The sequence below is a fragment of the Salmo salar genome, chromosome ssa04 (genome assembly GCF_905237065.1).
Source record: "Salmo salar chromosome ssa04, Ssal_v3.1, whole genome shotgun sequence".
Lineage (NCBI taxonomy): Eukaryota > Metazoa > Chordata > Actinopteri > Salmoniformes > Salmonidae > Salmo > Salmo salar.
This window is the reverse complement of record NC_059445.1, coordinates 48,874,653-48,891,143: the sequence shown is the minus strand read 5'-3', so window position 1 is coordinate 48,891,143 and position 16,491 is coordinate 48,874,653. Positions and strand designations below refer to the sequence as shown.

The 16,491-nt window shown below is 38.5% G+C and overlaps 2 protein-coding genes across 2 annotated transcripts in view; one reads left to right on the top strand and one right to left on the bottom strand.

Annotated features, from left to right (window-relative positions):
• Nucleotides 1–9,092, bottom strand: part of LOC106603309 (oligophrenin-1) — a 38,313-nt gene extending 29,221 nt beyond the window's left edge. Inside the window, exons 1-4 of the mRNA XM_014196824.2 lie at nucleotides 8,604–9,092; nucleotides 5,174–5,269; nucleotides 4,548–4,609; nucleotides 4,014–4,085 (exon numbers count right to left, since the gene is read on the bottom strand). Coding sequence (XP_014052299.1) covers nucleotides 4,014–4,085; nucleotides 4,548–4,609; nucleotides 5,174–5,269; nucleotides 8,604–8,757 — 384 coding nt within the window. The 5' untranslated portion in view covers nucleotides 8,758–9,092. The remainder of the gene's footprint in view (nucleotides 1–4,013; nucleotides 4,086–4,547; nucleotides 4,610–5,173; nucleotides 5,270–8,603) is intronic.
• Nucleotides 9,093–9,340: 248 nt separating this feature from the next.
• LOC106603310 (protein YIPF6) lies at nucleotides 9,341–15,682 on the top strand. The gene is made up of 7 exons (XM_014196826.2): nucleotides 9,341–9,464; nucleotides 10,228–10,356; nucleotides 11,681–11,759; nucleotides 12,303–12,345; nucleotides 12,831–12,956; nucleotides 13,156–13,313; nucleotides 13,777–15,682. The coding sequence occupies exons 1-7, from the start codon at nucleotides 9,432–9,434 to the stop codon at nucleotides 13,896–13,898; spliced, it is 690 nt and encodes a 229-aa protein (XP_014052301.1). The 5' UTR covers nucleotides 9,341–9,431; the 3' UTR covers nucleotides 13,899–15,682.
• The last annotated feature ends 809 nt before the right edge of the window (nucleotides 15,683–16,491 follow it).

Here is a 16,491-nt window from a genome sequence, read left to right as displayed (position 1 = left end):
TAGCCTACATGAGGCGCGTTCACACTGCACCTTTGCCCAGGGCTAAGGGAGATTTTAGCCTGGGGCTGAGCGACTGTTCACACTTGCACATTCTAAAGTGGGCAAGCACCAACCTTAGCCCAGGGATAGCTGGCCCTGCTCCTGAGCAGGGTTAGCACTGACTTTTCAGGGCTAGCCCAAGAAACATGGTTCCAAAATTGCACATGTGAAATGGGGTCAAGAACAACACAATTATTTTCTGGGTAACAATTAAGTACCTTACTGTAATAGAGTTCCATTAAAATGGGCAAAAATAGCTTTTTAGCAAAATAATTAGTTTTCTCAAGCAAGAATTTAGCTATGACTGTCTCTGGGACCTATCTGAATGGGGAAGGGAAAAATGAAAACTAGCTGTTATTGGCAGAGAGGTTTGGAACTCTTTGCTGCTATTGGTCTATTGACCAATTATCAGAATGGTCATATCACCATGGACAGCCAAAATGCCACACCCATGCAAACCTGCTGGTTAGAAGGTCCTGTGTAGATTGTGTTTCCAAACACCAACTATTAGGAAATAACACTGATCAAATTGATCAAAGGAAAACATGAATTTTGACTGCATTGGGCCTTTAATAAACGGACGAGGACACAAATATTCCGTGCCCCCAGCCGAATTGGAGTTGATGACAACGCAAAGCAGTCAATAACATACACAACTTGAGACAACCGCATGCAGTATTAAGCCTTGGATCAAGTTGATTGGCAAGTGAATGGTCAAGCCCTCATCCCACAACTCCCACCTACAACTTATATATTAATCAAAACCCAGCCTTTTCGCGGCACCGTCACCTATTGCACCCATAATTCCTGCTGTGAAATTAGCAAAAATATTTCTGACACACCCCCGGACCTATAGCGCTACCGTCAGTGCTAAGATTTACCATTGCGTTAGTTTGTTAAAATAGACGGTTTGGGCGTTGAGTATTAGTTGATTAGATAAATCAGGTCTGTTAGTGCAGGGCTATAACAAAAATGTGGGTGTAGATAGTACTGCCAACACGCTTGGAAGGCCTAGCATTTGTTTGAGCTAGCGTCTCAGCTGAGGTCATCTGCAGTTGATTACAGATGCCAAAGCACTACAGTCCACAACCAATGTTGGACTAGACCATAGCTTCCTTGGCAAAGGGAAGAGAGTCACACAAATATTTAGTTGGATAAAGGGAATCTACCACTTCTTGAAAGCAATGACCATGTATTTAGTACAAATGCTGAGACTAATGTGTGTTAGATAGATCTCCAATCTGGACACAGTACATCATTTCAATGTGGATGATTTGGTCATATTTGGTTGAGACGTTGATCAATGAGATTACAAATTATATTCACCCCACTCAAAAAGACAGTTGAATTTCCTATGTGTTATCACTATGCTTTCAACTATCTAAAAGCACAACCAAATTCCCATGGAAAACAATGTCTGATTTTTGGTTTAGTTGTCACCCAAATGTCTATCACTGTGCTTTCAACCATTTAAAAGCACAGCAAAGTTCAAATGGAAATACAATATCAGACATTTTGTTTATTTAGACAACAGATTCATGTGACATCGCTGTGATTCATCTAATAGCAGAACCAAATTACTGGGATTGCAGTTGAGATGACATTAAAAGTACATGGTGCAAGTGATCAATGCCATTTGAGATTCAGCGCAGATTATTATAGCAATGGTGAAGATCTCCACAGACCTATGATGACTTATGAATGTGATCTTGAACATAGTTTATATGATTACATAAGACCTTTATAGTTTTAGTAACCTCAACATGTGGCCACAGATGTGTTACTCGTTTTAAGGTAGAATATTACATTCCTTTGTAAGATAGCCTAAATTAAGGAAACTATTTACTGCATTACAAAGGTAATATTAAATTGTGTTTGGTTGACAATGCAACCAAATATCAACATTTAAAGGAGGAGACGTATCTACTGCTTGGATATTTCCATCTGAGCCACTGGCTTAAACACATTATTTTACTTTTGGTTGAGTTGGAGATGTGAATCCAATATAATTTGTTAATTTGTCGACAAGTTAATAGGCTATTTATTGGATTTCAAAAGTGATATTAAATTGTGTTTGGTTGTCAACACAACCAAATATAAACATTTGAAGGAGATGTATCTTATGCTTGTGTAGTTCCATCTGTGCCACTGACTTTAAATGCACTATAAATAAAGTGTGATTTGAGTTAGTCCTATACTTTCACTTACAGTGAGCTCCAAAAGTATTGGGACAGTGACACATTTTAGTTTTGGCTCTGTACTCCAGCACATTGTACTCCAGCATTGTACTCCAGCACAGCTTTAATTTGAGGGTATTTTCATCCATATCGGGTGAACTGTTTAGAAATTACAGCACTTTTTGTACATAGTCCCCCATTTTAAGGGACCAAAAGTATTGGGACAAATTAACAAGCTTAGTATTTGGTCCCATATTCCTAGCACGCATTGATTAATTACATCAAGGAATGTGGGACCAAACATTAAACTTTCGACTACTTTAATACACATAAGTGAATTTGTCCCAATACTTAATAATTCAATATCACATTAAATTTGAAATCAACCAGAGCTTGAAACCCTAGACTGTTTATTTTAAACAGTTCTGGGTTGAATTCAAACAATTGTTGTTGATGACTTTGTAAAATGCTACATAAGTCTAAATATCATCAAGTATGGCCACATTTCATTTGCTCAGTTTTTATTTATTTTATTTAACTAGGCAAGTCAGGTAAGAACAAATTCTTATTTACAACCCGGACGATGCTGGGCCAATTGTGCGCCGCCCTATAGGACTCCCAATCACGGCCGGTTGATACAGCCTGGAATCGAACCAGGGTCTGCAGTGATACCTCTAACACCGAGATGCAGTGCCTTAGACCACTATACCACTCGGGAGCCCAAACCAACCTGGACTCAGTGGTAGATGTAACATAGTACATTTAAATCCGTTACACTCCAATCAGTATGGTATGTTACGTTTTGTATGGTTTGTATTAATTTGTAGATGTCCATCATCAATTTTGTTTGTTATGTTATGAATTCCAATTCGTATGATATGTTATGAATACTAATTTGTTGTGTCTAATGTTAGCTAGGTGGCTAATGCTAACGTTAGCTAGGTGCCTAACGTCAGCAAGGCTAGGGGTTAGGGGCTAAAGTTAAGACTTAGGTTAAAGGGTTAAGGTTAGGGTTCGGGGAAGACTTAGCTAACATGCTAAGTAGTTGCAAAGTTGCCAATTAGTTAAAATTCTAAAGTTGTCCGCGATGACATTTGAACACGCAATACCCATAAATGTATTTTCCATGTTGATTCCATGTCACAATACGTTGAAAAATTACATTGATTCAACCAGTTTGTGCCCAGTTAGAAGCTCCTTCCTCCAGAACTTGTCTTTCTACATTTATGTAGTCGAACACTAGTGGTGTTACTACAGCACATCTACTGACTTTGGCTATTTATTCACTTAATCTAAAGGCTCAATTCAATCAACCTGCATTGCAGTAGGACCAAGTATAGATAGAACTAGTACATTTGAATAGTCTTTGCAATGGTAAAAAAGTTTAATGTTGATCAACTGGGTCAGTTTATGGTGGGACTGGGTAGGTACAGTAAAAACAAATAAATTGTGTTTGACTGAATGTCTTGCTGAATAAGTAGGTCGGTGTCATGAGCGTTGGGCTGTATTTTCACAACAAGCAAATCTGGAGGTGATGGAGGAAGGGGAAGGGGGCCCGTGTCACCTCAGCAGCACATGAGAGTGTGATTTATATGCACTGCCAAAACTCAGATCCTGTTTATCTCCCATCTAGTTAAAGTGAAAAAGTGCTACATGAGCACATGACGACTGTTCAATGAAAAGTAGGTATACTCAACAATCCAATCCAGCAACCAATAATTGTAAAATGTAAATACTGAAGTATCCACCCCACTAAATATTATAAATAAATTCATATAAAGCTAAATATGAACTCACCTTTGTCACTCCTATTTGCTCCTTGCGAAACTTCTCCAGTGGCTTGATAAGCAGATCACAAGCATTCTGAACCTGAACGAGGAAAAAACATGAAACATTGAGTGTTCTGTTGGCCATTTGGCAAAAGCATGCCATGCATTACATTACAAACATGCACGATTAGTTATGATAAGAAATTGGATGAAAAAGGGAACCATGCAATTAGAAGCCTAGAAATGAACAGGGAATTATCTTGCACTCCAGCAGGTGTTGCTCTTCTTCCCCTCAAAAAGAGAATCAGCTGTAATTATAGAGCAGCTGTGTTTTTTTAAAATCCTTAAAGCATCCAGAAAGCCCAGTATAACAGGATCTGCTGCTTTTCACTGCACACTGATAATGCAGGGTCATGACATCATTATTTATTTATATAGCACAGGCCCAAAGGAGGACAAGACCAGAGACAGAGTTCACCCCAGGAAGCCAGTTCCAGTTGGGGTTTCTCTTATTTCCACCTCTGGTTGTATGAGGGTCAAAAAGGTGCTGCTGATAACCCACCAGCATCATCCTGTCATCCTCCACTTCCTGTAGGAGACCAGCAAACTCCTGGAAAGACTCCGCTGTAGACAAAGAGAAAGATAGATATTAGGTTACATATCATAACTAGGACACACATGTGCATAACTACATATTCTTTAACCTTAGACACTGTTTTGACAAAAAGGTCATGTGTTATCAAGATATTCTAGCTGTGTGCTGGTGTCACAATATATTTATAGTATGTCTTGTAATGTCACATTACATTATGGTGTGGCCTGTGTTATGTAACTGTATAGTGAATATATTTGGCAGAGTTCTTGTTTCATTATTATATAGTGTAATTAATGGGGTAAACATTTTCCCTAGAAGATGACAGGTTCATATGCACTGAACAAGGGAGGAAGTGAAATCAATAAAGGCTTTGTGCCATCACCAACAACAACAAAAATAACTTCCTAAATTCAATGAAGTCAATTACACTGAAACTTTGAGAAACATTAAGAAATCTATTGCCAACCTGTCAATGCTGGGGAGAAAAGTAATAAGGCTGACTAGACTAGAGCCATATAGAGATATGCAGAATATGGCTTTCAGGCTGACCAATACAGTAAGTGTATGTATGACAAAGCACTATATGAACTTACCAATGTTCATCTCATCATCTGTCAGAGAATCACCAATGAAGTCGAACTGGAACACACTGAGTGTCTGGGAGAACTTCTGCACTGCCACTGAATAACCTTCATAAAACACACATTACACTTTATCGACACAATCAACATAATAACAGTAGCACTTTACATTTAGATATAAAAGGATAAAGGGTGTAATTAGGACATTATCAATTTAATTGTGATATTTATTTTGGTATTGCCAAACATGGGGCTTATATGTGATTGAACTGTTGTCATAACAGTTCAGCCATAAATAAATAAGCACAGTAGTTGGAGAACAACTAAACAGAAAATATATGTTTGAGGAAGTCATGCTGCCTGGAATAATAAGAATAAGGAGGCCCACCTACTTCCTCTTAGACAACTCTTGGTTTGGGCTAACTCAGGACTATTGTCAAAGTTAGAGACCCTAGCCCAGACAGGCAGCATGAGAACACATCAGAAAGTTTCTGGTTGCTGAATTTCACTATCAGAAATACAAATAATATACTTAAGCAATAAGGTCCGAGGGGCCAATATACCACTGCTAAGGACTGATCTTATGCACGACGCAACGCGGAGTGCTAGGACACAGCCCTTAGCCGTGGTATATTGGCCATATAATCACAAACCCCTAAGGTGGCTTATTGCTATTATAAACTGGTTACCAACGTAATTAGAGCAGTAAAAATAAATGTTGTCATACCCATGGTATACAGTCTGATATACCACGGCTTTCAGCCAATCAGGATTCAACGCTCGAACCACCCAGTTTATAAATGATCTATTTTCAGCATTCTAATGAATGAAGACAGTCATTACATTAGCATAGGTGTGTCAAATTCCTTTTACCTCAGGGGTGTGCCAATGAAGAGGCAGAAAATATCAGACAGACTAGTCCAACAATAACATAGCCCATCCTTTCAGTCAAAGGCAATTCTGTAATTAGGGTTTTCAATTTTTTATAGAAAGTCAACCTCCTCACTTCAGTGATTAAAAAATAAACTATATACTATACTAGAGGACTTGTGTTTGCACCCAGATGGGTGTTAGGCTTATGATTTATATCATCAGGGGGGAACTCTTATTCCAGCCCCTTATACCTCGACAACAAAAACTCTCTTCAAGTGACTCCCAGTTATCACCAAGACAGAATAAGTGACATATCCTATACTCAGCAGCACTGCATCTCTCCTTACAATGATAGTTTCTGTTTTCGAGATAAAAAGCTTGACTTTTGTGAATTGGGCTTAAGAATGGAATCTCGGTGGGTCAAACAATGCAAATACTGTTCCAGTAAATTTGGTCCTATACCAACAAAGGCAGCGGTACTCATGGAGAACATCCAAGAGCTGACGTTTGGGATTAGCACAGTGATACTTTGGTGACACACTGAGGCTAGCATTCAGTATACCATTGGCCCAGTCTGTCAACCCATCTTCCAGTCATCCCTCAACTCTCTCTCTCTCTCTCACACACACACACGACTGGAAAACATCTCATATCATCCACATCCCGAAAAAGCCATGCCCCAAGGAACACAATGACTACCAACCAGTGACCCTGACCTTTCATTTCGGTGATTAGCAAGCTGGAGAGTCAAGAAACTGTATGAATGTAGGTCCATTATAATTTCTACAGTTTCAATTTGGTTTTAAAGTATATTTAGTTTGTGTGTGTGTCCCCCACCCCCACCTGCATCATTGCGTGGTAGAACAGTGTCATTGTACAGGCAAAAGCCAGTGTGACAAGTCTGCTGAAAACTGCCTGAAAAGATTATCAGCAACCCCACCAACAAAACTTTTCTGGACAGCTACCACACAAATATGCTGAGGATGGCAAACAAAATAGCAGAGGACTCCTCCCATACGCTAAACTCAGAGTTTGTGCTCCTGCCGTCCAGGAAGCGCTACAAACTTCCCTGATGCAAATTAACTAGGTACAAAAACGAATTTGTGCTACACCCACTGACCCTTATGAACAAATAAGGACATTAGGGGCTGACTCACTCATTGAGGAACGTGCAATAATGAAAAGTGATAAGCGAAATGTAACTGTGTAAAATAATCATGGAATCATTGTCATTGAAATTATAGGGTTGTGCAATAACATTATGCGCAATGCTCAGGGACCTTGGACAGTAAGGGGATGTGCTATATTGAGTATATGAGGGGAGGGGCACAGCTATGTAATGTGGAAGGGATGGGTAAGAATCCTTAAGCTGCACTTTATATGATCTGCAAAGGCAGCATTTTCTCCTTATATGTAGAGTAAAATATCACATGGCAGTGGTTTTGGTGGAGGAGAAAACAGGAAGGAAAAGAGACAGGACCATGGCACGGATAAGGCAGAGCACGACAGCAATGAAAAAAACGTTGTTTATGCTACAGGTTCATGTTGCTTATGCAGTTCCGTCTAACAAGGAATCACTGAGGAATGCCAATGTTCACTTACGCTTGCTTAGCATGTGGTTTGGGTTTGGTTATTGACTGTGCAAACATCAGGTCATATTTTCTTGTATGACTGAAACAAACATTTAAGCCTACCTAAATTGCTCTGTGGATTTTGACTGACTTTATGAAGCACAGTAAAAGTGTCACATGCGCAAGTCAGCATGGGATGAGTCACACATACCAGAGTTCACCAGAGTTAAGTTACACTATAGCTGTAGGTTGTCTGTCTATTAGGTCATGTTTTTTACATGTTATGTTAGTTACATAATTGATAGTCTGCAGTCACAGCCCACTGTCATCCACTAATTATTTATCAAGAAAAGTAACATGTTAGTTAGGCTGATAAACTGGTTGAAATTGTTAGCTTGTCATTCAGCTGCTAGACAAATACTGAACTTGTGTTACTGTAAAATGTCGTTAAATCAAAATTGAACAGTAATCAATACCAATACAGTCATATTAGGTCACTGTTTGGCACACAATGAATTGGCAATGTTTTTCCATTGATGATGTTATGGATCTGTTCACACATGTATTTTTACAGGAATCCATCAGGAGCTCCAACAGATTATAAACTGTCTGGTTCGAGACCCGAATGCTGATTGGCTGACAGCCGTGGTACATCAGACCATATACCACGGGTATGGCAAAAACATGTATTTTTACTGCTCGAATTACGTTGGTAACCAGTTTATAAAAGCAGGCATTCCGCGTTGCGTCGTGGGTCGTATATAAGCACAGCCCTTAGCCTGGTATATTGGCCATACTACACCCTCTCGTGCTTATTGCTTCATTATCATATCAAAACAGGCTTTGTTTTTTGGAAACGATTGCTCAACTAATTTGTATGTTGGCTGTGTCTAAACAATGCAGGTTCCTCTTCTTCTACATACTACATAGAAAAACATTAAAACCCCACAAACAGTCAATATAGAAAGTAGTAAAAAGGGTGAAAGAGAGAAGCTTACCCTTGATTGCATTGATTACACTGTTGCCGTCTTTGATTACATCTTTGAGAAATTTGCTTGTTCTTTCCAATTCTAATTCATAGCATTTTAGTCTTTCTCTAAAATCCGGACTGTCCTCATAGCAGTCGCTGAACTCAAGAGGAGGATGCCCCATTGTTTATTTTTGGAATGATGTACAGTAACCTAGATGTTGAAGTTAGAAATCTGAATCAGTGCAGGACATTGTTGATAACATTTCCAGATTGAGATTTGAGTAGCCCACTTCTCCAGATATGAATGCTGTCGAATCCTTGGACCCGTGGCACACAGTGACTCTTCTTTGGTTCCTTGACGCATTAATTCATTAGGTAAACAATGTTAGCTGATTCTAGTTACAATGTATTTTCGTGTCTATCTGGGTCCGTGTTGCCAAGGACCTCCTCCTTTCACACCCATAGTATAAATTTTAAAGGGACAACTACACCACATATTTTCCATATTGTCATATTTTACTTGTAGTTCTTGTCTCTTACTTCATGTCAATTTGACAAGTCAAGACAATATACTTTGATCCCCGAACCCCACTTAGCGCAGCGCCCATGCTCTTGAAAATTGCAACGCAAACCCCTCCATATTGGCATCCCATTATTTACATCAGTCACTGTTTATACTAGTATTGCATTCTAACCGGAATATATTCTTTTGAAATTTAGAAATTTCTGGAGATCATGCAAACATAAAAGTGTGTCTAGTGTCTGTACGTTTTTTCTCTCCAGCATGTAGCAAGTTATCAAGCCACGTGACATCATGGTCAAAGCATGACGTCTCATATCCGTCTGGAGAGAGAAAATGGCGGAAGTGGATGAGTTAAGTAAACCTATGGTAAGAATAAAGTACATAATGTAACTACCGGTATGCTTGTACAACATTGCATGAATTCTTTAATATCTTGTTTTTCATATTATACATGAACGTTCTATTAAGCGTTTCTGATACCAATTTTAAATACAGATAGCTAGTAAGGGAATGTCAACATGGGTGTTCAAGTTAGCTAGCTAGCTAGCTAGCTAACTGTTAGCTATTGTAGTTAAGTTAACGTTAGGTAAACGCGTCAACACAGAGAGAGCGAGAGAGACAAGCACTCCAATGAAAGTCGGTGTTCGTTTCTGAAAGGTCGCTGTCAATGCAAAAGTACTAAATGGCTTCCAAAATCTGAGGGAGAACTATAGCAACTGTAACGTTATCTGTCTAATGTTAGCTAACTGTATAACTACCGTTACGGTAAATATATTTGCGCTAACTAACAAAATGTAATAAGACTGCAGTGAATTAGCATGACAAGAATCAGTTGTTGTCATTATTGGGAAACAAGTATTTTTACGTGTAACATTATCTGTGTTTAGGGTAGCCTAGTGGTTAGAGCGTTCGGCCAGTAACCTAAAGGTTTCTGGATCGAATCCCCGAGCTGACAAGGTAGAAATCTGTCGTTCTGCCCCTGAGCAAGGCAGTTAACCCACTGTTTCCCGGGCGCCGAAGGCGTGGATGTCGATTAAGGCAGCCCCCGCACCTTAAATTCGGAAGACACATTTCATTTGAATGCATTCAGTTGTACAACCCGCTTTCCTTTTCCTTTTATTATCTCCAGTTTGCAGGTCTGTCAGATGTATCCATATCAGGAGACATCCCTGTTGAGGGGGAGATCAATGTGCCTGTTGGAACCCCCAGTCATGATGACGAACACTCCACGCTGGATGAACCTGTCAAAGACACCATAGTAAAATTTCCCTCTTCCATCTTAAATGACCCCTTTTTAATTTGGCTTACATTATGTTAAAGGCCCAGTGCAGTCAAAAAATTGATTTTCATATGTTTTATATATATTTCCACACTATGAGCGTTGGAATAATATTGGGACAATTATAATGCCCTTTTAGTGTAAAAGCTGTTTAAAAAGACTGCCTGAAATGTCTGCCTGTTTTGGTGGGATGGAGTTTGTCTGCCTGGTGATATCACCAGGTGGTAAATTACTGTAGTTAACAGACCAATAAGAAAGAGTTGTAAACCTCTGTCAATAACCGCTAGTTTTCAGTTTTCCCCTCCCCATTCAGACCCCTCCCAGACTGTCCTAGCAAAATTCTTGCTTGAGAAATTGGTATTTTTATCAAGAAGCTATTGTTTAATTTTGACCATTCCAGTTGAAATCCATCACTATGACCATGTTTCCATCCACAGTTTTTAATGCGAGTAAAGTCGTACCGTATATTTAAAAAAAAATCACTACAGATGTGATGGAAACAGGTAGATTCGGTACAATTTTTTTTTTAAATGCCAACAGATCGTTTGTTTGTTCGACATGGTGGGATCTTTTTGTGTCTGTAAAATTAATTATGTGAGAAGTGGAGGTGGTGGAAATTCCTTTATGCGCAAATATTGATATAATAACCATCATATCGAGGTAAACTTGATATGGTGTGTGGTCCTCCCACTATGACTCGGGAAAACCATGCAGTTTATTAGGCTACAGATTAAATAAGTTATTGAGAATGTCACAGGGTGGTGAAAGTGCACAGTAATCTTGATGCTCCTTTCCAATAAATATCGAGGGTCTTATTCTGGTGACATGATGATTGATGCTTGACTACCGTTTGACAAATAAAAATATTCCTTATCCATAATGATCTCATCATGTAGACTAGCCTACCCGCACTGTATCTGTGAGCTGTTGGCAAGAGTGCACATGCCAAGACCAGAGTAGGCACATTTGCTATTTAACACAACAGTTTTTGTAAACAACTATCAGTAGAGTTTTGTCACTTTAGATTTTTCTTCGGTACATGATAACTTAAGAGTACATTTTGTGTGCACTATGTCATCGTGCACTGACTTTTATCCACAACAAGTCAGTTTGGTGGGAAAATGCACATATTTTCTTTATACAGATTTTTGAATATTCACATGACAATCTGTTGCCAATTGAATGGAAACCTAGCTAGTAATGTACTTAATTGTCACCCAGAAATGATTAAATATTGGGATAGAAACGGCTGCATTGGACCTTTAAAACCTTTTCTAAAATTCCTCTCATGTCTCATTTACAGTTACGAGATCTGAAAGCAGTGGGGAAAAAGTTTGTTCATGTGATGTATCCTAAGAAGAGTTCAGCGCTACTAAGAGACTGTGAGTACTATATACTTTGAAAGATGAATTAATCTTTTATACTAACACAATAAATTGGTACTACATCATGTGACCTAGCTGTATTTTACTTAGTGATATCTATCCAACACGTACAAGAATAACAGTATGTATATAACAAACATGATTTAAACTGACATTTGTAATAGTACCTAATAGTACCTAATAGTACAAGCTAAATGTGCCAGGTGTTTGGTCATCACTACTTAACATAGCCAAAGTCATAATTATGGCTAAACCCCGCCTATTTCAATAATTTCTCTTTTTCAAATCTGATTTTAAATCTAACCTTAACTCCATTGCTAACCTTATGCCTAACTTTAAATTAAGACCAAAAAGCTAATTTGTTTTCATAAATGTTTACGATATAGACAATTTTGACTTTGTGGCAGTGTTAACTAGTGAAAACCCAGGTGTTCTAGTAATATTATTTTAACTTCCTCCTGTACTACCTAGACAAATGTGACAATGGTAATTGTGTTTGATGTTCTAGGAAGATTGTGTTAACTTCCTCCTCTTTTCCAGGGGACTTGTGGGGCCCCTTATTGCTCTGTGTGACACTGGCTCTGTGAGTATTCGTGTTTCAATGTACTAGCAGAATATGACTGACACTCTTTTTAAAGGGGCAATCTGCAGTTGCTGCATCCATTTTTGGACTTATGAATGAATCATATGTACCCATTTATTCTTGAAGAATATAACTTAGAAATGCCTCATGAGCTTAGATCAACTGTCATACCCCATCAGAACCCAAAATGTAAGCTTGTTTTACTCCAATGTTTGTAAACAAAGTAAATGTAAGTGAACACTATATAGCCTCAAAATATGGTTAAAACGATAATTTTGATGTAATGGATGGTCTTTGTATCCATAGCCCTGTATATGAATTTAAGAGTGGTTGCTTTTCTCCAGCCCCATCCCTTTAGCTTTTTACCAAAACGGGGGCAGGTAAAATTCTTTGTTATTGTTTCAAGTGATGATTGCTATTTAAGAATGTAAGACGACTGGAGAAGGATGCGCTATGGATTTATATTGTTTCCTTCCTGTTTTCAGGATGCTGCAGGGGGGTTCAGTTGACAGTAAGGAAGATGGAGGGCCCCAGTTTGCAGAGGTGTTTGTGATCATCTGGTTTGGATCTGTCATCATCACACTGAACTCAAAGCTGCTGGGAGGCACCATGTACGTATCCATAATTGACATCTGCCCAATTTTCTAGCCAGCTTTCAATCATTATAGTCAAATTAATCACATTTTTAAAAAAATGCTTTTGAACATGCAAGTACTGTAATATGATTAGTTCCTTAAGTGGTGAATTTTATTTATTAATTGAAAACTTAGAAATATGTGCATTTAAAAGTCCTGTTTTTCTTTCCTCTAGATCTTTTTTCCAGAGCCTGTGTGTGCTAGGCTACTGCATCATGCCTCTGACTGTGGCAATGGTTGTCTGTAGGCTGGTGCTGCTGGGTGGATCTGGGATGGTCAGCTTCATCGTCCGACTAATTGTGGTCACAGCGTCATTCAGTTGGTCCACGTTTGGTAAGTAAAGTCCTTTTCATAAGGAGACAACTATATTACACGTCTTTTTGCAGTCATATTGACTTACAGTAGGTGGAGCTGTTGCATAAAGATTAAACTTGTTCAAGTGTTCCTCACAACGTTAGTACTACATTTTAATAGATTATACAGTCTAATCTTTATTATAACCTGGGTTGTTTGAGCCCTGAATGCTAATTGGCTGAAAGCCGTGGTATATCAGACCTTATACCATGGGTTTGACAAAACATGCATTTTTACTGCTCTACGTTGTTAACCAGTTTATAATAGCAATAAGGCTCCTCAAGGCTTTGTGATATATGGCCAATATACCACGGCTAAGGGCTGTGTCCAAGCAACCCTTAGCCGTTGTATATTGGCCATAAAACACACCTCCTTATTGCTTAATCATAAAACAAGTCACTGATAACATGTAACTGAATGTATGTATATTATTTTCCCCCAGCCTCTACAGCTTTCTTAGCAGATAGCCAGCCTTCTAATCGCAAAGCTTTGGTGGTGTATCCCGTCTTCCTCTTTTACTTCGTTATTGGATGGATGATTCTCACGTTCTCACCGTCTGCGTAACAGTGGACTTGTCTCTAAACTGAACTTAACACAATCCTTTTGGAATAGAAGGATACAAATCAACACCATGTAATTTGTGCAAGACGAGGACCATGATGTGTTGGGGGTACTCTTGGTGTAAAACGTTGTGCATTTTCCTTTGGTGCCACAAGGAAAATAGTGAGATTTGACCAAAGTGCACAGTGCTTTGCGCCTCTCTTTTTTTGTTTCCATTATTGTTAAGCTCAGCTAAGAAATACATTGGAGTACAATGCATACAAAAGAGTCAGTGATGCTTTTCTGATATCCTTACAGGGACTATCTGCTTGATTAAACAGGCTCTCTGTGTCTCACATGAAGAGATGACTTCTTACTAGTACACTAGCAGGAGTAAAGGGGACCATAAGATCTATATTCTATGTGACATGGTCCATTTACCTATATCACTGACTAAAATGTGATGCCAGTGTGTATGTATACTGTACACTGCCTTACTACAGCCTGCTGCATAAGCCCCATTTTCAACATTTCTTAGGTTTCTGTTTTATTTAGATTATTTACAAGAGTATTCTCATTTAGAAATTAAGATTTAATTATCCAAGGATAGTAAGTGGCAGTGTTGCTCAATTTTCATATGAGCAACAATTAAAATTATGTACAGTAGGTGGCTGTAGTTAACATTTTCTGGGGAAAGTTGTGTTATTATATATTTATAAATGCCCTGTTCTCTCTCAGTAATTCAATATAATCCTATTAAAACAGAAATGTGAAAATAAACTATAATTCTCCAAAATCTAAATAATTTGTATTTGGTTCTATAATTGTTTTTATTTAAAATTTTTTGGTTCTGTAATATGGTGCAAAATCAGTTTTTCTGTTCAGATGCCAGTCAAGATCTCTGTGTAGCATGAATCACAAGGTGAATGTAAGAGTATGTTGGTGGGCTGCCACTACGTTGAGACATTAACACACCTTAAGTACAGTCATCAAATGTATTGTACATGGGGGTAATCGCTCTGCCATTTACCACTTACAATTGGCCATTGGTCCTTGTGGTTAGCTGTTACGTAAAATACCTATCCAGGTGTGCTAAGATCGGGCATGTGTCAGGAAAGCCTGGGCAGAGGAACAGGCCCATTTAAAGGCGAGTTTAGACTCATAACTACTCAATATTACTTGTAGATCAGTCAGTCACCATTTGCCCATGATGCATCACGGTTTTAATGCTCTCGAACACGGCCACTGATCACATCTGGTGTGCATCGTGAATTTTAAACATCTATGAACAGGCAAAGGTTAGTAAGCAAAAGTAAGTTTATGTTGAACAACTGACAAGAGGCATCACGCAGAGGGATTCCTGGCTTGAAGATATTGGGCTTTAGTGGTAAGTTTTAGTGGTAAGCCGGAAGTAGTTTACAAGTAAAGCCGGAAGAGGCACATATGCATCTGCTGTCGGACAACTTCTGCTGTTTCTAGGAAACGCGTCAGTGGCAGACATGGCATTCGCCTTTGTTATTGCCGATGAGGTGGATGGTATTGAAATTCCACTTCTACACAAAGCTGAACATGATCAGCATGGTCCAAGGAATGAATATCCTGATAAAGAAATTAGACACCAGCCCAAGCTCTAACATTCACAATACTTGTTTTGTATCTGTGATGGTTTTCTCAAAATATAACCAGGAATTTAGTGCATAGGCTACTAGAATTCTTTGTCATTATTTTATGCCCTTGTACCTTCCTCATTATTTGTGATTGTGCAACATGGAATTGTAACAGATGTGATTAAATATGGTCCACAAAGATTCTTACTGTATGGTAATTATTGCATGTTAGCATCAATACAGCCTGCAGTGTATTTATTTAATTCTCAACCTTTAGTAAGTATTTAAAGAACACAGTTGTATTTAATCACATGAAGGACAAAACACACTGTCGAGAAAAGGATTAGACTACATGTACATCACTTCACATAAGTTAATGGGTAGACAATATGAAAAGCAGTCAAATGCACTTGGTATTGACCCCACGACTGGTGTCTGGGTAGTTTCTCATTAAGGGACGGTTTCCTGGACACAGATTAAGCCTCTAAAATTGCCTGTGTAGACATCCCCTACAATAACCCATATATATCCTACAATATGTATTTAAATATGTTTGGTGACATTATTACAGACAAGACAAATTGTAGGCTATAACGTAGCACATTACATTACAGTAACATTGAGATAGCTATATTGTTGCAAGTAGGATATTTAATGTATTAATGTGGATCACATGAAGGCCTATGTGATTAGATTGTAAGTATGTAGAGCCTGTAGTGCCCTTTGCTTCCAAAAATCCCAGAAGGTTGTCTCCCACAATGCTTTGTTTCTGACTTCAAGTTGCTGTTGTTGAGGAGCAAATTTCCAGTCGACTGCAGTAGAAAGTTCATGACCTTTGATCACATGGTTTTGTAAAGGTCATACCAAAGACATGCGGTCGACATGTAGTGTTTCTGATTTTGAACTGTTCAAATATAGGGATTTGGAAGAATAAAAGTCCTTGCCTTGGTATGCGTTTTTTCATGTCACTAATAATATAACTCCAATGTATGCAATAAGAACTGAGGACT

Coding starts and splice junctions, on each gene's coding strand:
- LOC106603310 (XM_014196826.2), top strand. CDS start 9,432: ATGGCGGAAGTGGATGAGTTAAGTAAACCTATG. Junction 10,357..11,680: donor AACCTGTCAAAGACACCATA/GTAAAATTTCCC, acceptor TCTCATTTACAG/TTACGAGATCTGAAAGCAGT. Junction 13,314..13,776: donor ATTCAGTTGGTCCACGTTTG/GTAAGTAAAGTC, acceptor ATTTTCCCCCAG/CCTCTACAGCTTTCTTAGCA.